This window comes from Leptonychotes weddellii, chromosome 11 (assembly GCF_054177405.1).
Source record: "Leptonychotes weddellii isolate Sample4059 chromosome 11, ASM5417740v2, whole genome shotgun sequence".
Lineage (NCBI taxonomy): Eukaryota > Metazoa > Chordata > Mammalia > Carnivora > Phocidae > Leptonychotes > Leptonychotes weddellii.
Genome location: NC_138379.1, coordinates 50,409,969 through 50,434,917, shown reverse-complemented (window position 1 = coordinate 50,434,917; position 24,949 = coordinate 50,409,969). Strand labels below are relative to the sequence as shown.

The 24,949-nt window shown below is 39.8% G+C and overlaps 1 protein-coding gene across 6 annotated transcripts in view; it reads left to right on the top strand.

The window, feature by feature from the left end:
- PAK1 (p21 (RAC1) activated kinase 1) overlaps positions 1 to 24,949 on the top strand; it is a 140,755-nt gene that overhangs the window by 103,792 nt on the left and 12,014 nt on the right. For all 6 annotated transcript variants that reach the window (XM_081798899.1, XM_031034738.2, XM_031034735.2 and 3 more), the window contains 6 exons: positions 5,846 to 5,962; positions 7,589 to 7,763; positions 9,798 to 9,861; positions 13,225 to 13,273; positions 18,753 to 18,865; positions 22,466 to 22,583. In XM_081798899.1, coding sequence (XP_081655025.1) covers positions 5,846 to 5,962; positions 7,589 to 7,763; positions 9,798 to 9,861; positions 13,225 to 13,273; positions 18,753 to 18,865; positions 22,466 to 22,583 — 636 coding nt within the window. The remainder of the gene's footprint in view (positions 1 to 5,845; positions 5,963 to 7,588; positions 7,764 to 9,797; positions 9,862 to 13,224; positions 13,274 to 18,752; positions 18,866 to 22,465; positions 22,584 to 24,949) is intronic.

The window sequence follows — 24,949 nt, the reverse complement described above, 5'->3', positions numbered from 1 at the left end:
ATGATGTGTTTTACCTTCCAGAGACTTGACCTCCAGTTTTCTGCTAGGGATGGGGAGGGCAACTGCACGGTGGTATAGAGTAGGGGAAGAGATTTAGGGATCTAACTGCATCTTACAGTAACTGTCACTGAATCTGCCTTTAGGACTCTCCCTTTCCCCTGCACTTCATCTCCAGTTTCAGAAGTATATGGTGCTACCAGTTCCTGTGCCTTTTGAGGATTCTGCTGCATAGATAAATGGATTGGTTTTCAGCTTTGAATTAAGCCTCCTTGAATCAGTTACTGCTCATCCGTCATTGGCTCTTTTTTTTTTTTTTTTTTTGCTGCTCTTGCCTTCTCTCCTGTTCTCCTCATTCTTTGGGGTTTAATTCCTTGAAAAGACCATTTCTTTATTATAGTTCTAGTGAGATTTCAAGATGTAGATGCCTATGTTCAATTTGCCATCTTTACCAAGCATTCGTTCCTGTGGACTGTTCACTTTTAACTCCTTATATTTCTAGATTATTTAAAATTTATAATGAGAACCTACTTATTTTACATATAATTTAAAATTTTTATAAGCAGCTTTATTGAGGCATTATTTACATACCATGAAATTCACCCATACTCATTGTACAATGCAGTGGGTTTTTTTTTTAATTAAATTCAATTTAGTTAACATATACTGTATTTTATTAGTTTCAGGGGTAGAATTTCGTGATTCGTAAGTTGCATAGAGCACCCAGTGCTCATTACCTCACGTGCCCTCCTTAATGCCGGTCACCCCATCCCCCCGCCCATCTCCCCTCCAGCAACCCTCAGTTTGTTTCCTATAGTTAAGAATCTCTCATGGTTTGTATCCCTTTCTATTTTCATCTTATTTTATTTTTCCTTCCCTTCTCCTATGTTCATCTGTTTTGTTTCTTAAATTCCATGTATGAATGAAATTATACAGTATATTTCTTTCTCTGGCTGACTTATTTCACTTAGCATAATACCCTCTAGTTCCATCTTGCTGTCGTTGCAAACTGCAAGATTTCATTCTTTTTGATGGCTGAGTAATATTCCATTGTATATGTATACCACATCTTCTTTACCCATCCGTCAGTGGACATCTGGGCTCTTTCATATTTTGGACATTGCTGCTATAAACTTTGGTGTACATGTACATCACGATGTTTGTATACCTACATATTTATCCAAAGGATACAATGCAGTGGTTTTATTAAATGTTTAGACTTGTTCAGCCATCACCACAGTCTACTTTTAGAGCATTCTCATCACCTTGAAAAGTTCCCTTGTTTCCTTTAACAGTTCATTCAAACTCCCATGCCCAGCACTAGAACACCACTGATCTTCTTTCTGTCTGTTCAAATTTGTCCTTCTAGACATTTTATATAAATGTTCATGCAACATGTGTCTAGTTTTTTGCTTAGCATAAAGTTTGCAAGGTTCATCGATGTTGTAACATGTATCAGTACTTGATTCCTTTTTATATCCTAATAATCCATTGTATCGATATACTACATTTTTTTAAAAGATTTTATTTATTTATTTGACAGAGAGAGACACCGCAAGAGAGGGAACACAAGCAGGGGAGTGGGAGAGGGAGAAGCAGGCTCCTGGCTGAGCAGGGAGCCCGATGCGGGGCTCGATCCCAGGACCCTGGGATCATGACCTGAGCCGAAGGCAGACGCTTAATGACCTAGCCACCCAGGCGCCCGATATACTACATTTTTAAAAAAGATTTTTAATTTATTCATTTGAGACAGAGAAAAAGTAAGAGCATGAGTGGGGGTTAGGGGGCAGGTAGAGAGAGAGGGAGAAGCAGACTCCCTGCTGAGCAGGGAGCCCAGCACAGGGCTTAATCCCAGGACCCCGGGATCATGACCTGAGCTGAAGTCAGATGCTTAACTGTCTGAGCCACCCAGGCACTCCTGATGTTTTTAATCCATTCATCAGTTGATGGGCATTTCGGTTGTTTCTACTTTTTGGCTGTAAATAATGCTCATTCATGTATGAATTTTGTGTGACTGTATATTTTGACTTCTCTTGGGGTATATACCCAGGAGTGGAATTGCTAGGTCATATGGTAGCTCTGTGTTTAACCTTTTGAGGAACTGCCAGGCTGTTTTCCACCGTGGCTACACCATTTTGCACTCCTACAAGCAATTTGGAGGGTTCCAATTTCTCTGTATCTTCCCCCACATTTGTTATTCTCTGTTGTTTGATTATAGCTATTTTAGTGGGCGTGAAGTGGTATCTCATTGCGGTTTTGGTTTGCAGTTCTCAATAGGTAATGATGTTGAGCGTCTTTTCATGTGTTTATTGGCCATTTGCTTATGTCTTTGTAGAAATGTCTTTCCTGTTGTTGATCTCTAATTTAATTCCATGGTGTCAAAGAATACATTTTATGTGTTTTTAGTCCTTTTAAATTTATTACGATGTATTTTGTGGCCTAGCATATGGTCCGTCCTGAAGAATGATCTATATGTGGTTAAAAAGAATGTGTCGGGGCGCCTGGGTGGCTCAGTCGTTTAAGCGTCTGCCTTCGGCTCAGGTCGTGGTCCCAGGACCCTGGGATCAAGCCCCGCATCGGGCTCCCTGCTCCGCAGGGAGGCCTGCTTCTCCCTCTCCTACTCCCCCTGCTTGTGTTCCCTCTCTCGCTGTGTCTCTGTCAAATAAATAAATAAAATCTTTAAAAAAAAGAAAAAAAAAAAAAGAATGTGTCTTCTGCAGATCTTGTGTAGAATGTCCTGTATATGTCAGTTAGGTTGAATTGATTGATAGTATTGTTCAATTTTTCTGTGACTTTGCTAATTTTTATTCTAATTCTGTTAATTATTAAGATCTCTTTGAGGTCTGTTTCGGCTTTTACTTTCTGCTTGGCTCTTTTGAATCTTTAATGTATATGCACACAGCTAAGCTTGTAAGACTAGTGAGAGGCCTCTCTTGTGTCTGCCCCAGCCAGAAATTTGTTTGCCCTATCCAGGACTACATTCTCAGGCTAGCAGATCTGAGCAGTTGGCCTCTTTTGCTAACCCCTCTGGGAGGTCATTTCCACTGACAGCACCACTAGACCTGGGCATTGCCCACTGCTCCAGATGAAAGTGAGCCCTCTTGGATGATGTCGTTAGAGCCTGCCTCATCCTGGAAGAACCCGCACTCTGACAGAGCTGGGGTGGGATGCATGGAAGCAGCTCTGGGCCAGAAATCAGAGGTTCCTACTGCTTTTATCCAGAGTTCAGCAGTTTTTATATCATCAGTGTTTCTTAGCAACATAAGTAGGCCTCCAAGAAGTATTGGAACACACCAAGCATGTTTGCATCTCAGGGTCTTTGTACTTCTTCCACCTGCCATGAATATTCTTTTCCCAGAGAGTCCCATGGCTTGCTCTCTCAATTCGTTCAGGCCACTGCTTATATGACTTCTCATTAGAGAGCCCTTTTCCATGACTACTCTATCTAAAGTAATATTTACCCACTCCTAACCAATTACTACTCTCATGTGTAAATCTTATTACTACCTGGCACTTTGGTAATTAATTTTGACTGTATTTTCTTCTAAAATGCAAGCACAGGATCAGGGACTGTATCTATTTTGTTCTTTAATATAGCCTCAGAGGCTAGAATAGAGCCTGATACACAGTGAACGAATACATGAGTTGAAGTCACTGGCTTTTTTAAAAAGAGGTTTGTGGTTATTAGACATAATGATAACTTAATTGATTCCTTGCATCTTTCTAGCTCCTTAGCACTTATTTACAAAGTGTTTTTATGCCCACATCACTTCATTTATTTCATCCTCCATTGGCCCTCTGAGGTGTCATTATCCCCATTTTATAGATGAGAAACTTGTGGCTTAGGGTAGGACAGCTTTGCCTAAGGACACAAGGATAAGAAGTAAAAATATGGGGGCGCCTGGGTGGCTCAGTCGTTAAGCGTCTGCCTTCGGCTCAGGTCATGATCCAAGGGTCCTGGGATCGAGCCCTGCATCAGGCTCCCTGCTCGGCGGGAAGCCTGCTTCTCCCTCTCCCACTCCCCCTGCTTGTGTTCCCTCTCTAGCTGTCTCTCTCTCTGTCAAATAAATAAATAAAATCTTAAAAAAAAAAAAAAAGAAGTAAAAATATGGGATAAAATCTTATATCTCTTGATTCTAGTAGTTGTTAATATTACCACTCAAAGCCCTCACCTGTGGAAAACAAAAGGTGTTGCAGTGGAAAGTGATGAAATCCCCTTTTCTGCAGAGTTTTAGGAAGCAAACATACCTGTTAAACTGTGTTTACAGTATACATTGGGGAGCCCCAGGGCCACCTGATTATGAAGAGGCTGCTGAGTAACTTTGTTCCCATTTTGGGTTTTTTAGTTAAATTTTGTTGGGTGGAATAGTGGGGAGAAAAGAAATTACAGCAGAAAAATACCAAAATATGTACTTTGACAGGGAAAGACCTCTACTGGATTTTAGAACTGGAAGTGACTTAATTAAGGTCACCCCTCAAATTATACCACTCCTCTTCCTCCACATTCCTCAACTGATGGAACTTGAGACCAAGAGGATAGACCAAGTACCTGTGGTCACCAAAGCTAGTTGCTTACATATAGCTGGCACTGGCAGTTTTTAAGTTATGCCCTGCACCAGTGATCCTGTTAGAATCTATAAGATTGCCAGTTTTCCTTTTCTTAGTATGTCAAATGTGGTAAATACCAGTCTCCCCAACGGGAGTTCTTGTCTACTACTCCACTAGGTAAGTTCCCTCACTAAGCTACTGTCATTCTGACTTCTGACTTTCCTCTCTCCAGAGGCCCCCAAAGGCAGGCAGGAGGGGAGTTCACCCTCTCTCTGTCTCCCATACCAGACAATGAGCTGCTTTAGGACAAGGACCGTCTTTTTCATCTTTGTACTTCTGTCAACGGTATCCATCACAGTATCTTACTGAGCACAAAAATGGGTGCTCTGAAAATATCTAAAACAGTTGAATTATGCCAATATATATTAAAAGATTCCTATTGCCTCTCTGGTCCTATGCTGTAATCATTTAATCTCTGTCAGAAATCTCATGTTTTGGAGCTACTCTGGCTCTTGAATCTGTGTGGTAAACAGTAATGGAATGATATTTTTTTGAGTGGACCTGCCCTAAAACCTGCCGCTCTTGGCCCAGGTTTGTTACAGTTTGCATAGAGAAATCAAGTTGCTGAGATTATAGCGGATTCAATTAGTAGTGGTGATAAGGTTCATTCTCAGGGCAAAAGCTTAGTGAAATGTATAGCATCCAGTCTGGGGAGAAACTCACTGCCCTCTTGAGGCAAGGGGCTCCTGATATTCTGTATCTTCAGGTTGAGGCAAGGGTACCTGATGACATAATGGGTCCAGTAGGTTTTGGTAAGGAAAGGAAAAGGAGGGGCAAAAGCCTGTCTGGACTCCATTTACCATATCGGAAAGAAGTAAGGAATTATAATGATAAACTTTGTAAAATTTCAAACTTTTGATCACTTTACCACATTTTGTACTTTATTACCTGTTAAATGTGGAGAGTGAAATTCAATGAATAAGAAAGAACTGTGAGTTTGTCTTCAGAGTTTGGACTAGGGAAGGCAAATAGAGAATCTGTAAGCTTGCTTCCCAGTTCACAACTAGGCTGTTGGTAGAAGGAAGCCCCCAAGGGACTGAGTGGATAGTAGAGGCTAAAAGAAGAGAGGGAAGCTGACCGAGTTCCTGGGACTGGCTACACAAAGGTGGAGAGTTTAGAGGATGATGTGGATTTGAGGAGGGGTGTCAGGATGAGATTTCTTCTGGGGATTGGCGATCCTGGTAGCTTAAGTGTCATGTCAAGCTGGACCTGATGAAACTGGCTTTTCTCTGCTGTACAGAATGTGAAGACAGTGTCTGAGACCCCTGCAGTGCCACCAGTTTCGGAAGATGAAGATGATGATGATGATGCTACCCCACCTCCAGTGATTGCTCCACGCCCAGAGCACACAAAATCTGTGAGTCTGTGGGGATGTGGATAGCTTTGGGATTTATTAGAGCTTGCAGGGGTGGGAGGGGTTGGTGCTGAGGCCTAGAGGTTTAATACTCTGGTAGGGATCCTTGGATTTTGGAGCTGGTGAAATCACGGAACCACCTTGACTGAAAAGTACTTTCTGTGTGATTAAAGACAAGAAATGGTATATTTGTCACTGGTTTGCAGATAGTCCCGAAGTATCCTAGATAATTGGTGTTTCTGCTAACTCAGCCCTAGTTTACTTAGCCTGTTCTCCAAAGACAGGAAGATACACAGAATTAATGTTACATAGTGCAGGACTAACATAAATTATTCTAGTCTCCTGGGAAGCAACAAATTAGCCTGCTGCGGATCTTTTCTTCCCTGTTAAATGTGTAGCATTCTACCTCTTAGAAAATCATTGATGATACTGAAAGACCCAAAGGAATTTATAAATACATTAGTGCTATTAATATGCTGGACATCAGGAGTGCGTTTTGATGCTGGGTATTGGCAGTGATTTTTATTTAACTTCCTCTGAGGTTTTTGCATCTCAGAATAGCCACAGTCCTTCTGTCCTCACTTTGTACAGTCTGGTCCTCATGGCTTTTACTTGATTTAGCATCACTGAACACTGACCTATCATCAAATGATACTATATTAGTGTTTCTTTGTTTGGACTTTTTATATGACAAGAGCTTTATAATGGAAGAATGATTTAGGGCTTAAACTCTGTGATAATACAAAAAAAGGTGCCTTTGGAGTAGAGCATTCAGGGAGGTATTCAAGCAGAAGTTGGTTGACTGACTATAGGAGATGCTGTGGGGAAATTCAAGGGGTTTAGATGACCGTTTAGGATGAGAACTTACAAACAGGATCTGTGGAATCACCCTTTCTATAGGTCACAAAGTCACCTTAACGAAAATGAGCTTCAAAATTGGGGAGTTGCCAAGATAGCTCACATTGATAGGGCCTTTTTTCAGTTTGCAAGCATGTTCTTTTAAACCATGAACTTCTCAAAAATAGAGGAAATATATATGAATTGGTAGTGCTTAGTTCTTGGCAGGTATCAGAAAGACAATAAGTGAAAATGAATGAATGAGTGAAAAATGAATTAATAAATTTGATCTTCATGGCATTCCTTTCTAAAAAGACATTGTTTTGCATTTTGTTTTATTTATTTATTTATTTATTTATTAAGATTTCATTTATGTGACAGAGAGAGACACAGCGAGAGAGGGAACACAAGCAGGGGGAGTGGGAGAGGGAGAAGCAGGCTTCCCGCGAGCAGGGAGCCCGACCGACATGGGACTCGCTCCCAGGACCCTGGGATCATGACCTGAGCCGAAGGCAGACGCTTAACAACTGAGCCACCCGGATGCCCTAAAAAGACATTGTTAATTCCTAATTTATGTTGTGTATAGTGAGAACAAGGAAGGCCATTCCACCCACAGAGAATGGGCCTGGGCACAGAGGAGGAGGAACATAGATTTTGACTTAGGAGAAGGGATGAGTTTATCGGGATTTGTTCTTCTGTGGATATTCTAACACATACATGTGTAAGAGGCTCCCGAGTGTCTCGTGTGCTAACAAAGACTGGCCTTGCCAAATTCTTGCACCAACAATACAGGTATACACACGGTCTGTGATAGAACCGCTTCCTGTTACTCCAACTCGGGATGCGGCTACATCTCCTATTTCACCTACTGAGAATAATACCACTCCACCAGATGCTCTGACCCGGAATACTGAGAAGCAGAAGAAGAAGCCCAAAATGTCTGATGAGGAGATCTTGGAGAAATTACGTAAGCACTTTGTAGCTTTCTGAACTTTCCTTTTGTATGTGACTGAATGAGCACAAAAATGGAAAAACATTGCTAAAAGGATCCTGATCCTAGGCTTGGTCTATGTGGCTGGCTGACTATGTTGATACCTTAGCCACGTAAGGTGTGCTTCTCACCTTACCCCTGCACCCACCTCCTCTGTCTCAGCAGCCACGATTGGATATCACGTTAGGATGGGAATTGAGGAGAGTGGATAGCATACTTCGAGGGCTAGGCGTCGCTCAACCTTAGGCATGGGTTATGGAGATGAAAAATAGCTTTTATCTAGTGAATAGTCTGGAATGTTGTGTTGAGAAAGACTGAGGCCTTGCCCATACCTGGTAGGAAAGATTGCTGTGATTATTGATGCTTGCCATTGACTTAGGAAAAGACTGGTCTGCCATCTTGGTTGTAGGGAAAGAGGGAAGAGAAACTAACATTTTGTGAGCCTGTACTGTGTACCAAATGACAAGCAGGGTATTTTCTTGATTTTTTTTTTTTTTGGTTCCTTTATTGCTCATATTAACCCTGTGAAGACAGACATTATAATCTTCATTTCTTGCAGTTAAGGTGTTTGAGACTCAGGGATGCTAAGTACCCTGCCCAAGATCACACAGCCAGAAAGTGACAAGGCTGGGGTCAGAGCCCAACTTGTGCTCCTGTAATTAGAGCATGCTGCCTCTTGCTCTCAGGTGGAAACTTCCATTTTGCTTTCTTTAGTGGCCAGAAGTGGGGGTATATTAGAGTACCTTGTTTCTGTGTTTCAGTAAACTGCAAGAGAATTCATATTAGAAGGAGGGACTACATTGACCTTTGGGCTTGGAAAAATTTGATGTGACCTTTCATTTATCCTTTGTACCTATTTACTTCTAAAGGAGATTTGATGTGACTGTTTTGGCCAAATCCACAAACTAGCACTGCTCTCAAAAGCCTAGGTTTCTGGTTCTTTAGCTTAGCAGCTCTCAATTTCTTCCTGATGATTCTTGTTTGATTTTTTAGAAAATTTCACTCTTTTAAAAGTTGCCCTTGCCCAGAGCCCTTATGAAATGATGAAGTAAGAAAAGCCACTTACCTAGCCATCTGTTTACTCCTATATATAGTGTTTTTCTCTGAACCAGATTTGTTTTAAAGCAATCATACTTAGAACATAGAATTATGAAAAGCAGACTGGCCTGAGAGTTAAGGGCACTTGGATTGAAACCCCAGCCCTGCCACTGACTGGTCTTGGGCAATTTTGTACTGTTCTCTAGGCCTCCTTTTGCTTATCTTTTAAATAGGGATGTTAATACCTCTCTTACTTGTAAATCAGATGAGATATATGTGAAAAGTATCAAATCTTAGTAATTGGTGTTAGGGAGAGCACACTGGACTGGGAGACTGAAAACCAAACTCCTAATCTTAGCTCTGACACCAGTTTGATGTGTGACCTTGGGGGGAAGTATTTTCTTCTGTGGGCCTCAGTTTCACCATTTCTAGAATATAAGTTGTGAAACCCAACCTCCCTCACACCTCTCTATCTTTGCACTTGAATTACTGCCTGCTGTAACCTCTTCTCCGACTTTCTGGCTAACTCCTACTTACCCTATAAAAATCAGTCCAGATATCACTTCCTTTCTGAAGCCTTTCCAGTCTGTATTTTATGCCTCTTTGTATGTATTTTATCTCCTCCATGAGACTGAGCTTCTTGAGAGCAGGGACTATTTTAACTGTGTCTCATCTATCCCTTTATTCTTAGTATTCAGCATAGGGCTTGGTACATAGTAAGTGAGCATATTAAATGATTAAGTGTTTATTGAATGAATGAATTTAAAAATGAATGAACTGTGAATAAAAGCAGTAAGGAGTTGAAACTTTTGGTTGGAACTTACAGGTAAAAGCTAAGGACCTGCTTCGTATGGCTTTGGGCATTGGAGGTAGTTCTTTAATCCTTGCCAGCTGCAGGATTTGGGGGAATATGGGGTCTATTTTGTATCTGATCTGGGAAAAAATGATTCATGGTCTCTGTTTCTTTCAAAGGGAGCATAGTGAGTGTGGGCGATCCTAAGAAGAAATATACGCGGTTTGAGAAGATTGGACAAGGGTTAGTAGGGGGGCATTTTGTTTCCCTAGAGAAATGACTTAAAAATTGTGTATGCTTGTATATATGATTTTGCTTTTGTATTGCCTCTCATAAACCTTGTTCTTTCTCTACCTCATCCCTCACCCATTTGAAGGTGTTATGTTAGGCTGACTTCAGGTTTGGCAGAATTATGCTTAGTATGAGAGATGTGCCATTAACTGGCCATGTTGCTAAAAATAACCCTTCAGTGAGAATGCAAAAACCATTTATTTTCTTAGCACAAAACCTGCTTCCCAAATTACAGCTCTGCTTTTTCAGATTAACCCTGTTTACCTGGCACTGAGACCTACCAGCACTAATATGAAATGGACGGCTCCAAACTGCAGACCCTTCTCCTAGTGTAATGGGACCTGTTTTTCTAGGTGGATGCCAAGATTCATGTCTGTTCTCTGATTTCTTCTCTGCATCTTGCATGCTGCCCTCAGTGTACTGAACTCAGCAGATCTTAACCGAGTTCCTGTTTATGTGCTAGGCAGTATGAATACAGCTATGAATCTGACACAAACTTTGTCTTCAAAGACCTCATGTTTATGGAAAGAGACTGTCAAACACAAAATTATAATATACTTTGATAAGTCTTAAAACTGGCCATTATTTTGAGCAAAAGAAGCCAGATATAAAAGAGCAGAAACTGTATGATTTTGTTTATATGAAGTTCAAGAACAGGCAAAACTAATTTATGCAGAATAATGGTTGTGTCTGGGAAGGGCATGTGAATTGGGAAGGAGCATAAGGAACCTTTGGGGGTGATCTTAGTGGTGAACACATGGGTGTGTACATATTGAAAAATCATCAAGTTGTACACTTTAAGATTTGTGCAGATTACTTTAGTTAAGTTATACCTCTGTATAAAAAAGCAAAATAATAAGATTTCTGCAGACCTACCCAAGTAGCTAAAATTAAAAAGAGACTGGAAAAAAAGTACCTGATTTGTAGAAAGCTCTCAGTGTTAATTTCATGAAAGCATTGTTGCTAATGAAGTCTTTGAAGTTTTCTGTTTCAGTTTTCTTTCTTGTGCATCCAAGGATATTCAAAAATAAGATAAAGCATTGCATTATATAATGATATATTTGTACAGCATTCTACAGCTTACATCTGTTATTTGCATCTGTTGCTTAATTTAATCCTTGAAATCACCCTGGACATGAGTGGATCTTATCTTTTCCTGGCCCAGTACTTTTCCTACTAGACATGCTTTTGTGAGTCTGAATTGGTATAAGGTAGTTAACATCTTGAAGAGAAATTATTTTGCTTGCCTCAAAATAATCTGGGATGGCATTTCCTTTAGTTATTACATTGAGATACTAAGAATGTAGCAGAAAGGTACACAGACAAGTATGGGCAAGTCAGGTCCCATTTCTGGACTTCAGTTTCTTCATCCATAAATTTCAGGGAGAGCTTGTGGACTCAGAGCCTTTCACCTCCAGAACTTCTGACCTTTTTTTTTCTCATTCAGATGTATGTGGCCCATAAATAAGCAACATTTCCTTGCTTACTTGACAGTTCTGTTTGTGCTAAGGGAGGAATGAAATATTTATTAAGCACCTATGCTGATGTTTCCCCTTTCCATGATTTTAAAACATAAATGCCAGGGCACCTGGCTGGCTCAGTCAGTAGAGCATGCCAGTTTTGATCTCAGGGTCGTGAGTTCAGGCCCCATGTTGGGCATGGAGCCTACTTAAAAAAAAGTTAAAGAAATGCCACACAAATATGATGAATTGGTACTATTATAATTTTTGTTTGCTTTTTTCCCCCTTTAAGACCTGAAGTTTTTTTCTTTTTTGGACCTGGAATTCATATGTCTTTTCAAGGTGGAAATAATCAAGTATTAACTAGTGGGCCTGACTTCTAGACCTCTGTAATCATGGAGACATAGTCCCAAAATGTCCAGTCCCCTGGGGCCTGGGCATATTTGCCCTTTAAGAATGATGCTTCTGATAGGTTGGGGGAGGATGGGTGTAGGAAGATAGACACCAGCTTTATGACAGAAAATGGCTAAAGATAGAAGGACAGGCAATGGGAAGGTAACTGCCAATACAAATAATCCAATTCTTATAGCCCATATATTATGATCACAATTTCCTGGCGTGGTAGGTAGGCTTCCAACTAAAGAGTGGTGGTGTGGAAGCTGGTGACCATAATTTCTAGCCTCAAGGCATACTTACAAGTGACTTTTCTCCCTAAATTGACCTGACTTCTCTGGATAGCATAATCTCAGGGCTTGCCTAGAATACATTTTGGTAATACGTAGACTTTAAAATTTCTTCAAATTGCACATAATATATCTGACGTATGACATGTACAATTACAAATATTGTTGTATATCACTCACCTACAAATATACAGGGCTCATGATTATAAAGTGAAATTTTCAGATATTTAGAATGGACATGATTGCTTTCCTACCATTATTCATAGTATTTCTCTGCCTCCCTTCCTCCTACTCTCTTTCTCTCTGTTTGTATCTGTGAGTGTATGTATGTGTGTGTATGTATGTATATTATACATATACACATATATGTATAGTGAGATTGTTTTTACCTTGGAGATGGGATAAAAATTGTATCAGATTTTCTGGGAGCATATGTGTTGGAAAAAACATTTAATATTTTGTGTTTGAAAAAATGAAAAATAACCTATTTTACAATATAAACTGTAAAATAAAACTCATATCCTCTTATATGATAAATGTTTGAAAATACTGTTCTAAAGGTTCATAGTATAAAAGCAGGAAAGGCACCATGAGATTATTTTTCTAGTTTTTTAGTTGTTATAGTTTTTTAATGTAAATTATAATTGACTATAACACACATAAGTGTACAACTCAGTGAATTTTTAGAAAATGAACACACCCATGTAACCAGTACCTACATTAAGAAACAGATCATTACCGTTACCCCGGAAGTCCACACCTCTTTTTGCTAAAAATATAAGCCATCCCCTCACCTCATTCTGAAAATTTCCCTTGGGCCCCTTTTCCCCTCACTCCTCACCCCTGGTTGAAAACTATAGATCTTATCTTACCGAGGCTCAGTGAAGCTCAGAGAAAGAAAGCTTGTTCAAGGTCATATAGCTAGTAGATACTAGGTAGATGTTTCAGATTGGAACTTAGGTCTGTTGGCCACTAGAGCCTGTATTCTCTTTCTACCACATACTACCTCTCACATATGAGAATAGAGTAGGGGGTGTTGGGGAGGATTATTTTTGCTGCTGTTGTTATTAACACTTGCATTGCCAGATTGTATGTAAAACTGCATTTGACAGATGTCACTTCATTTAATACCTATGTTTTTTGTCTTTCTCTCTCTCTCACCTGTTGTTCAGTGCTTCAGGCACTGTGTACACTGCAATGGATGTGGCCACAGGACAGGAGGTGAGTATTAACCACCAACTATTGCTTCTTCAGTTCTACTGTTTTATTATTATTATTATTATTATTATTAATTATTTTTTTTTGGTTAATTTTTAGTCCTTCTTAGCTCAATAGGAATACTTCTAGTTTCTTACTATAGCAGACTAGAACTAAACAGTAGTAACATGATGAGATTTACAGATTTTGGAAAAAGTCTCTGTGGCTACAGTGTGGAGAACAGATTGGAGGAGATAAGCTTGGAACAGGTGAGTCAGGCGGTTATTGTGTAATTCTAGGTGAGAGATGATGGTTTGGACTAAGATGGTAGCATAGTATGAATGGGGGGAAGTGGCTGGATTTGAGAGGTACTTAGATAGATTTGAGAGAATTTGGTGAGTGACTGAATGTGAGAATGACTCACAACTGAGTGATCCTGGTCAAGGAGAAAGTAAAAAGGTGGAGGTGTAGGTTTAAAGAAGTGGGATACTGCCTGAGAGACCTTGTGGAACTGCCTAGTGGGCTATTGTGTATATAAGTTTGGTATTTGTTAGAGAAATCTGATGTGGAAGAGATTTAACTTTTTTTTCTTTAAAGATTTATTTATTTAGAGTGAGCAAGTGAGCAGGGGGGAGGGGTGGAGGGAGAGGAAGAGAGAGAATCCCAAGTAGACTCTGTGCCAAGTGTGGAACCCTATGCAGGGCTCAATCCCACAACCCTGAGATCATGACCTGAGCAGAAATCAAGAGTTGGACGTTCAATTGACTGAGCCACCCAGGCACTCCTGATGTAGAAGAGATTTAAACACATGTCTCTTGACTCCTAATCTAGTGGTCCTTCCATTACTCTGTGCCCAGGATTCCAGTTGACATTGAAGTCCTCATTTGGAGGCACCTCTTTGTCTCTTTCATTTCATTAAGCTGAGAGAGCTCTGACTTCTTTGCTAAGGCCTGCTGACCCAAGATCTTCAGCAAAAGGAAGCCGTGAAGGGAATATAGAGTACTTGAGGTTTTCTTGCATTCTACTCTTGGTTGCAGAGCAGGATTGTTGGTGGGTGTGCTGTGGATGGGAGCTGCCTAAGGACGTTCTTAGTTCATAGAATACTGGGACTCAGAGGTTGTGAGAGAGACCTCCTGTTCCAGTCATAGAGTCGGGCTCCTCGGAGCGAGGCTACTGGGACCTGTTTGTATATGTTTGGTGGTTGAAACCTCCTGGTATACTGGAGAAGGCATGGTTAATAGGGATAGCACATATTTCACCTTGCTCTTGTGAGTCTTTTACAAGCATCTAAACCAAATATTGAGGCTCTGTTGAGGGTAATTATTGTGATTAAAGATTTGTGCATTGTGCTTTGAGATGAGAATTCAGCAGCCTAGATGTTTACTGTTTGGTAGATGTTTAAGTAATTTTGAGCAAGTCATTTGACTTCTCTGAGCCTGAATTTTATTTATTTATAAAATGTGCATGATAACACCTACCTACTGAAAGTGTTGAAAGAATTCAGTAAAGAAATGCATGTGAAAATACATCATAAACTTTAAGAATTAAAGTTTTTATTACATAGAAAATAACATATTTATTAGTTTTTATTTGTTCCATAAAGCAATTGCTGAAGATATGTCTTATGCCACACTTTGTGCTAAGAACTATGTGAAATACTGAGTCCTGTGCAGGCACGCAGACAATAAAATCATATATAAGTGTTAAGAGACCACACTTTCCATTGGGTACATGTAAAAGTCTTGTAGTGTGGAGAACAGATTGGAGGACGGGAACCTGCATTAAAGTAATGGTGAGTAAGGAAGGATGGTATCGTTGTGCCAGTTTGAAACATGGTGAATTGGAGGCAGAGATAGAAAAGAGGTGGTTATACCGATCCTAAGAAGAACCCTGGGAGGTAGGTAATATTATTTCCTTTTTACTGATTAGAAATTTGAGGCTCAGGGAGTTTAAATAACTTTTGCAGGTTTATGCTACCAGCAGTTAGCAAGGACTGGGTTAGAATCTTGATTCTAAAGCCTAAACCTGCACTCTCCAGACTGCAAGTCCACAGCAGAGCTGAGACTAGGTTCTAGGTCCCTTTGTCATGTTTCTGGCCTCTGGGGCCCTACAGCCATTGATGGGAGACACGCTGGTGATGGGCAGTTCCTGGAAAGGCCTGGAGCCTGCATGTGTGAGAAGTTGGCCATAGGAAACAAAAACTTGACTTCACTATATGCCTGCCTTGTGGTTACAAAACTATGAATGGAAGCAAGTCCATTAGTGTGGCTAATGCAGTGTGGTCAGGAAGGCCTCATTTCCTGCCCCAGGGAGTATAAATATTTAGTGGAGCTGGCGAGATGCTCTCAGTCTTTGTGAGTGAGTGCTTATTGGGGGGTATCCACTGGGAAGAGCAGAACTATTGTCTGTCACATATAGGAAGCTTAGCATGTTAGTGCCAGGAAGTCTCCCAGTTACACAATTACTTTTCAAACCCATTTTTAAAGGGAATGTGTTTAATAGAAAGAATAGACTGGAAGAGACTTTGGAGTCATATGGACCTGAGGGCATTGATTATGATGTTGGGCAATTTTCTTGTAAGTCTTAGTTTCAATTCCCTTACCTGAAAATACAGGTAATGATTTTTACTTGGAGGGTTGTTGTTAGCTTTTTACTGAGATAACATAACTAGAGTATCTAACATAGCACCTGGCACAGGGTAAGCATTGAATAAACAGTATTGGTGGAACGGTGGTTAGTTTTTGTTGTTGTTCCTGTTGATGTTGTCATTCTTGCTGCTCAGTACCAGATAGTCTTCAAATGCAGTTATTACTACAATTTGCATTTTCATTATTGTCTTCCTTTATTATTTAAAATTTTTACTTATATTTGAGTAACACATTGGCCACTATCTCCTAATTAGTCCTCAAAACAATCCTGCAAAGAGGGGAACCAGGGTTGGGATTATTATCCTTGGTGTATTGATGGAGAGACCAAGGCATAGAGAGCTTTTGATTGGTCAAGGTCAGTAAGTGATAGCCCTAGAGCTTAGGTCCTCAGCACTCAAGCCCAGTTCTTTTTCTGTTATAGGAATGCTATCTGCTGGCCTAAAAGGGACTGATTGGGTGAAGGACATTTAGCCTAGCTCATGGTTAGTGGATAGCTACTGAAAAGGACTCCTGGTATCCAGCCACCACCTCTGTGTTATCCTCTGCCTGCCAGTCATCTCTCTTGCTGCTTCCAACCGTGACCTCTTTGAGGTTCATAAACCCTTTCCCATCCTCTAGGATGGCCAGACGAACTCCAAAGGCATTCCTTTGCCTCCAGATCTTAATATATGTTACAAGGGCTCACTATACTTAATGTAATATATCTTTAGATCAATGTGTTACTCTTCAGACACTAGAAAAAGCTAATAACCAAACATTATAGAAAGCTACAGCCAGACCAGAAGCCTAACCTGATAGGAGACCCCCCTCCAAAGCAAATTTTTCTAACTTGGGATAAGGAATGGAAGTAGTAAAAGTGTTTAAAAGAATCATTTCTATTCTTACTGATGATCTGGATCTCTGCAGAAGACTGCCTATACTTAAGAAATAAGAGCCATGGGTTTTTTCCCCCATAAAAATGTGGGTTATTCATTTTTTTTAACACTTCTTGCTGCTTCTGGAAAGACTCATTTACTTATTCTGTTAGGTGTTCATGTTCTTTTCTGTTAAGCGGGAAAAAGAAAATATCTCTAGGGAATAAACGTTTAACAAATAATAGAAGTTCTCCTATGGAATAGAGTAGCCTCTTGCTGATACTATTTATGATTTAAAAACAAGGTACTTATCAACCCACTGAATTCTCTCTTTCTCTCTTCATTTCCACAAACATTTGTTCAGCAACCACTGTGTGTCAGGTCCTGTGCTTGGCACCAGGGGTTCTGAGTTTTCAAATGAGCTCTCAAGCTTCTAGAGATAAACACTCTAACTAATCATCATGGAGGTAGTATGTGGTAAGTTCGCTAAGAGAGGTATAAGTATGATCTTATGAGGCCTTAAAGAAGAGAAAAAGCCTATCTGGTTTAGAGAATGAGGTTTCTTTTGGCCTGACACAAAATATAAATAGGTTTTGAACATGTGAAAAGGAGGCAAGGTCCTCCAAATGGAGAGATCAGATCACAGAGTATGTGAAGGAATACAGTGGGAAGGAAAATCATGAGAACTTTGAATGTTGGGCTGAGGAGCATCTCTAGGCAAACAGAAGCCATTTATGATTTTGAGCAGGGGAGAGTGTTATCAGATCTGTACTGTGGGGAAGACTAATCTGGCCATGTGTACAGAATAAATTGGCATCACTTTTGAGGGTTCTAATCATAACTTTGCTATTGGATAGCTGTGTATGCAAGTCACATATCCTCTCTGAACCATGCTTTCCTTCTCTGTCAAAAGGAGTCAATAGTAATAGTTAACTCATGGGGTGTCTCTGAGGATTAAATAAAATAAATCTGAGAATACCTTACCTAGTACATGACACATAGAAGAAATGGATGCAAAAGTGCTTTGGGAATTCATTTATTTCTATAGACAAAAAGCCTATAAAGTTCTTTTTGATACATAAATATTAGGGATCTCGTCCCCCTTTTCTCTTCTCTCTCAATGTGGTCAATTCTGACTCATCTTTCCACAGCAAGCTCAAAAAGTCCTCTCCTCCTTTTTGAAGCCTCTCTACCCTTGCCAGATTGAAAGAGTTCTTGCTCTGTTTTGTGTTTCTACAGCGCTTTGTATGGACTTTTGTTATAACATACCACTTTTTTTCTTTTTCTTTTTCTTTTTTTTTTTTTTGAGAGAGAGAGCACTAGCAGGGGAGCAGAGGGGCAGAGAGGGAGAGGGAGAGAGAGAGAATCTTAAGCAGGCTCCACACGTCTGGCCATCCTAGAGGATGGGAAAGGGTTTATGAACCTCAAAGAGGTCACGGTTGGAAGCAGCAAGAGAGATGACTGGCAGGCAGAGGATAACAGAGGTGGTGGCTGGATACCAGGAGTCCTTTTCAATAGCTATGAATGAGTGTGGAGCCTGATGCAGGGCTTGATCTCACAACCCTGAGATCATGACCTGAGCCGAAATCCAGAGTCAGACACTTAACAGACCGAGCCACCCAGGTGCCCCCGCACAGCATACCTCTTTTATATTGTGATTTTTTTAAAGGTATTTTTCACATATAAATATTTTATTAGGAGAAAGTTTGATCCTCAAACTTTGATGCATGTCAGAATCATCTGAAGTGTTTATTAAAATAGTTTCTGATCCAGTATGTCTGGATGGGACTTAAAAATTTCAATTTCCAGCTAGTTGCTAAATGATGTTGATGCTGCTGGTCTGGGAACCTCATACTGAGTATACTGGTTTATGCAAATTCTGCAAGGGCTAAGACTGTATTTTATTCATCTCTGTCTCCTTGGTGTTTAAGGTCTGGTACTAAGTTGTTGCTCAGTAAATGTTGAGTGACTGGTTGCACACTGAATGTACTCTGATTTCAGGTGGCCATTAAGCAGATGAACCTTCAGCAGCAGCCGAAGAAAGAGCTGATTATTAATGAGATCCTGGTCATGAGGGAAAACAAGAACCCAAATATTGTGAACTACTTGGACAGGTATGGAGTGATAGGTCCTGTCACAGAGATCAGCCTTTGGAACTGATGGATGGTGGCACTAGGCTGAACTGCCTCCACTTGAGAATCTTCTATGATGCTTGGCTGTCTGCCTCCAACCCTGATTCCTGTTGGACACTTCTGATTGCTGTGCAGTCCTTCTGAGTTAGGTGAACCCTACCACCGTGTAGCTTCTAACAGCTGATCCTAGAACTGTTTGTTCTGCCTCGGAGAGGCCCTTCAGCCCATCTGCCAGAGTCCGACATGTAGGTCTTTAAATCATTTTACATCTCAAGTCTTTCCTTTTCCTGCTAACCCTCCTGAATAACTTCTAGTTTGTCTTAATCTCTTAAAATTTGACAGTCAGTAGTTTCATTTGAGGTTTGGCCAGTATGGAAAGAGTAAGACTTCTCTTTTGTTCTAAACTCTACACAACCTAATGATTTCATTCACTGTTTTATTTTTAGGAAGCCTGTTTCATTGTTGACCCCTAGTAAGTTTGTAGTCAATTAAAATCTCTGATCCCTTTTTTTATTTTTGCCTCAAACTGGTAATGTAGAACTTTTTAGTAACCATCATTAAATCCCATTTTAATTATTTCCATCCATGATTCCAGCTCATGAGAATTCTGTTCTTCAACATAATAGTGGTTGCAGCTAACATTTGTGTTATGCTTTACTTTGCACCAAACACTTTCATGAACGGTATCTCATTGTGAGGTAGGGTTTATTATCTGTATTTTACTGATGAAGAAACTGAGGTTCATAGAAGTTAATAACTCGTCCAAGACCAGTAAGCCAGTAAGTAGCAAATGAGGGTTTTGGATTTGAATATTCCTAGCACCAGCATCCTTGCCCTTTCCATCATATCATGTTCTTTTCTCCTATATATGAAAAAAGAAAGTGAGCTTCTTGCCTGTTTCAGAGACATCACCAGTGGAGGTGATATTGGACTAAGTCTTGGACTCTTAATTCCTTTATTATCTATGCTGCATTGCCAACTATATTTCGTTTCTGCCAGATTCTGCCAGATTTCTTGTTTTGCATCTAAAACATTGGTAAGCTTCAGTTTCTTTAAAGAGGAAAGGAGTTGGACTTTGACCTTCCCAACACACAATGTTGATAAGTATAGCGAATACAGCCTTCTTCCTTCCTGGGGGATGATTGTCTCTCTATGACGGGGATCATGACTGGCTCTGAAAAATCCTCTGGAAGTTATTATTCACCTTCCCATCTCTTTGAAGAACTTATTATATAGAGAATATAGCTTGGACAAACTACTGAAGGCTATAAGGGTACCAGTTTTTGGCTCAGGATAAGGAAAAATGAAAGCTGCACAATAAGGGTATGGGCATTAAAAAAATGAGTCTCTTATCACTGGAGGTGTCTAAACAAAATGCATGACCATGTTGTTGAAGGAATTTGTGTTCTGGGAATAAAATTAGATTTATAAATTTGTTTATCAATCAAGTCTTTGCTGGTGTTTCCAGAGGCTTGTACTGTGAAACCAGAAGAAAATAAGGCTCAGTCCCTGCCCTCAAATAACTCCTAGTCTGGTATGGGGAAAAAAAAAATATCTAGGAGCTCCTGTGGGGGGGCAGAAGTGGGTACCCTTACCCTGAGCATTAAATGAAGGTATTGTAATTTAGAATCTTTGGTTTTTGTGAGTTGTCCCAGAAGAGAACTCCATCCATATTTGTTCTTCTCCAAATATGTGATGCTCTGAGGCTTTAACTTGAGATACGATTTTTGAAGGTACCTTGGCACAGTGTAGAGCCACCAAGTTTTTGGGACAACCTGAATCTGGTTGTGCATTGTCTTAGCTTTGACAGTGACATGTTGGGCCCAGGTAAAGAGGCTCTGCTTTGTCAGTGTCCAGAGATAGTCTCTTGGACCCTCATATTTCTTCCCCCAATCAGTCCAAGCTGACACATATTTCCTTGATGTGCTGGGTAAGAGGCATAATGTGCATTCTTTGTCAGGGAAGAAATAGGCTCATACCAGTGGAGGGCTTTTTACCCAGTCCTAAATTATCTTTTGGTCTAAGTCCTTATAATCTCTCAAAAGAGATTGTTGAAGAACACCCTAATCTGTCATATATATTCTTCCTGGAAATTAAAAAAAACTACAAGACTTTTAGTTACAAAGAATATAGAATCTACTGAAAGAGTACTAGGTTCAGAATCAAGAGAATAGGATTCAAATCTTACCCTTCGCTGGAGGCCATTTTTTTTAACAGTCTCTCCATCTGCCCAACAGTAGTCCCAATATCAGGATGACAATAAGATGCCATACCACACAGCTCAAGCCAGTCCACTATAGGTTCTTTGTCTGAAGCTAGCAGAAGAGTCTGTAGGGCTCTGGGCTATTCTTCTTTTCATTTCTTACTCTGTAGCTAAAGAAACTGACCAGACAGGCTAAGTGATTTTTTTTTATTTATCACACAATAGGGCTGAGTGATCCAGTCCCTGAGTGATACAATTGGTTCTAACTCATGTCTCCCTAATCTCTGCAGGGAGACTGTACTAAATGTCAGTCCTTGGCTTACCAGAAGAGGCTTTGGCTCTGCAGCTTGAATTCATTTCATTCCTAGAATCAGAGACGCTCAAAATGGAGATCTTGCCAGCATAATGACTATGTGTATAATACTTTATAGCTTTTAAATGGCTTTTACAGCCATTATTTCATTTAATATTTACAATCAATTATCTTTTATTTTGCTCATTGATTTACTCAGTGAATATTGGCATCTATTATGTTGGACTCTGGGGATAGAGTCTTTTTTTTTTTTTAGTTTTCCTTTTATTTTTTATTTATTCTTTTTTTAAATTTTTTTTATTATTACGTTATGTTAATCACCATACATTACATCATTAGTTTTTGATGTAGTGTTCCATGATTCATTGTTTGCATATAACACCCAGGGCTCCATGCAGAATGTGCCCTCCTTAATATCCATCACCAGGCTAACCCATCCCCCCAACCCCCTCCCCTCTAGAACCCACAGTTTGTTTCTCAGAGTCCATAGTCTCTCATGGTTTGTCTCCCCCTCCGATTTCCCCCCCTTCATTCTTCCCCTTCTGCTATCTTCTTCTTTTTTTTTTTTTTTTAACATATAGAGAGTCTTGAACAAGACCCAGTATTTGCTCTCATGGAGCTCAGATTTAGTAGAACTCTCAAGGACGTTTAGTGCCTTTCCCTAATGTTGGAAACATGGATTCCAAATCCCACCTTTGTCAACTGTTTGTGCGCTCTCTGCCTTGATGCTTCTAGAGGTGTGGGAATTGTGCCTAATTTTGAGAAGCATTACTTTGTGTTGTGATGAAATATAATTTTATTATATCTTCAACCTAGTGATCTTAGTTCTGCCATTTGGGGCTTCACAGAACAGTCTACTTTGTTTTCTCCAGGAGAATCCTTAAGAGGTAATCAAGTTAGTATTTCTGTTCCCCAGATTCTGCTTCTCCCCAGAGTAAAGAACCCTAGACTTTTCCACAGCTGTTGGAGATGCAGGTTCACTCTGTGTATATGCCTAGCCTTTGAAACCCAGTGCTATGGCTCAATGTACTCTGTTCCTTCTTACCCTTTATCTGTACTCCTACAGTTACCTCGTGGGAGATGAGCTGTGGGTTGTCATGGAATACCTGGCTGGAGGTTCTTTGACAGATGTCGTGACAGAAACTTGCATGGATGAAGGCCAGATTGCAGCTGTCTGCCGTGAGGTAAGGCCAATGGCCAACTAGCCTTGAGCAGGAAGTGGCCTTCATATCAATGTCTCTCAAAAGTTCTGCACCTGATGGGATCTCAGCCTGGGCACTGGAGGTGGGAGAAAGTAGCTGAACTCTCCCATTATTCTCTGTTTATCTGTTTTGAAATTTCTATCACTATGATCTGTTCTTTAAAGATAACTTTATTCTGATTACAAAAGGATATACCCATTGTAGAAAAATCAGATATTACATGTATATGTAAAGTCACTCTTTCAATCTTAAAGGTGACTGCCATAAATACTTTGTAATATTTTTCTCTTTTATATGGATATATATTTTAATCATAATTTTATTTTACTTTCCTATTTTCATCATGTGCTGTGAAGGAAATAAAACAGTAAGAAAGTAGTGACAGAGGAGGTACTATTTTAGAGTAGTCAGGGATGGTTTTGCCATAGATTTGAATAAAGATCTGAATATACATAAAAGCAAGTCATGCAAAAATCTAGGGTAAAATATTTTCAGGCAAAAGAAATAGAAAATTAAACACAAGTAGGTATGCTCTTTTCTCCTCATTGCTATTGAATGTCTAAGTTCTGTAATATGCTGGTATAATGGGGAAAAAACCTCTTTACAAAGCCTCTGTGAGAAGGATGGATGGCCGATACCAAAGAGGTTACTGCCTTTGTTCTCCTCTAGGATTTTTAGGATTCATGTCTCACATTTAGGTCTTTAATCAATTTTGAATTTATTATGTATGGTGTAAGAAAGTGGTCCACTTTCATCCGTCTGCATGTTGTCCAGTTTTCCCAACACCATTTTTTGAAGAGACTGTCTTTTTTTCCTTTGGATATTCTTTCCTACTTTATTGAAGATCAATTGACCATATAGTTGTGGGTTCATTTCTGGATTTTCTGTTCTGTTCCATGATCTATGTATCTGTTTTTTGTGCCAGTACCATACTGTTTTGATTACTACATGTTTGTTATATAACTTGAAATCTGGAATTGTGATGCCTTCAGCTTTGCTTTTCTTTTTCAAGGTTGCTTTGGCTATTAGGAGTCTTTTGTGGTTCCATACAAATTTTAGGGTTGTTTGTTCTAGCTCTGTGAAAAATGCTATCAGTATTTTGATAGGGATTGCATTGAATGTGTAGATTGCTTTGGGTAGTACAGACATTTTAACAGTATTTATGATTCCAATCCATGAGCATGGAATATATTTCCATTTCTTTGTGTCATCTTCAATTTCTTTCATCAGTGTATTATAGTTTTCAGAGTATAGGTCTTTCACCTCTTGGTTAAGTTTATTCCTAGATATCTTAGGGATTTTGGTGGAATTATAAATGGGATTCCTTAATTTCTCTTTCTGCTTCATTTTTAGTAGATAGAAATGCAACAGATTTCTGTATGTTAGATTTTGTATCCTGCAACTTTATTGAATTCATGTATCAGTTCTAACAACTTTTGGTGGGGTCTTTGGGTTTTCTTTATAGAGTATCATGTCATCTGCAAATAGTGAAAGTTTGATCTCTTCCTTGCTGATTTGGATTCCTTTTATTTCTTTTTGTTATCTGACTGCTGTGGATAGCCATATATTTTTTTTTAAGTAGGCTCCACACCCAGTGGGATCCTGAGATCAAGACCTGAGCTGAGATCCAGAGTCAGATGCTCAACCAACTGAGCCACCCAGGCACCCCAGCCCTATTTTTATTAGAACAAGAAGATGAAGGGATTATTCAGGGAAGTTGAGAATATTGGGTGTTTTGCTGGTAAGAGACTGGAACTTTCCAATAGCCCAATAATAGAAAAGTCTGAGAGTTAGGGAAAGAGTAGATTAGGTTCAGAGCATTATGGGGTTAAGTTTGATAGTGTGATTGGGGTTTGATGATGTAAGATCTGGAGGCATTCAGATGAAATAATGGAGTTGTGTATTTAATCAATATTAGAAATAATAAAATCATATGAAGTCAATTTCATCCTAGAAAATATGATCACCTTTGCATTAAAAACCCTGGGATTAGAGTGCCTGGGAGGCTCAGTCATTAAGCCACTGCCTTCGGCTCAGGTCATGATCCCAGGGTCCTGGGATGGAGCCCCGCATCAGGCTCCCTGCTCGGTAGGAAGCCTGCTTCTTCCTCTCCCACTCTCCCTGCTTGTGTTCCCTCTCTTGCTGTGTCTCTCTCTGTCAAATAAATAAATAAAATCTTAAACAAAACAAAACAAAAAAACCCTGGGATCTAGAACATACCCACATAGGTTAATGGAATTAACACAGGCCCAGGACTCTTAGGAGCTACGTCTACTTTGCTGTACTCCTAATGCAGTGTTTTTCAATTTTTTTTTTTTTTATTATCTCTCCCCTAAGGAGGCTTTTAA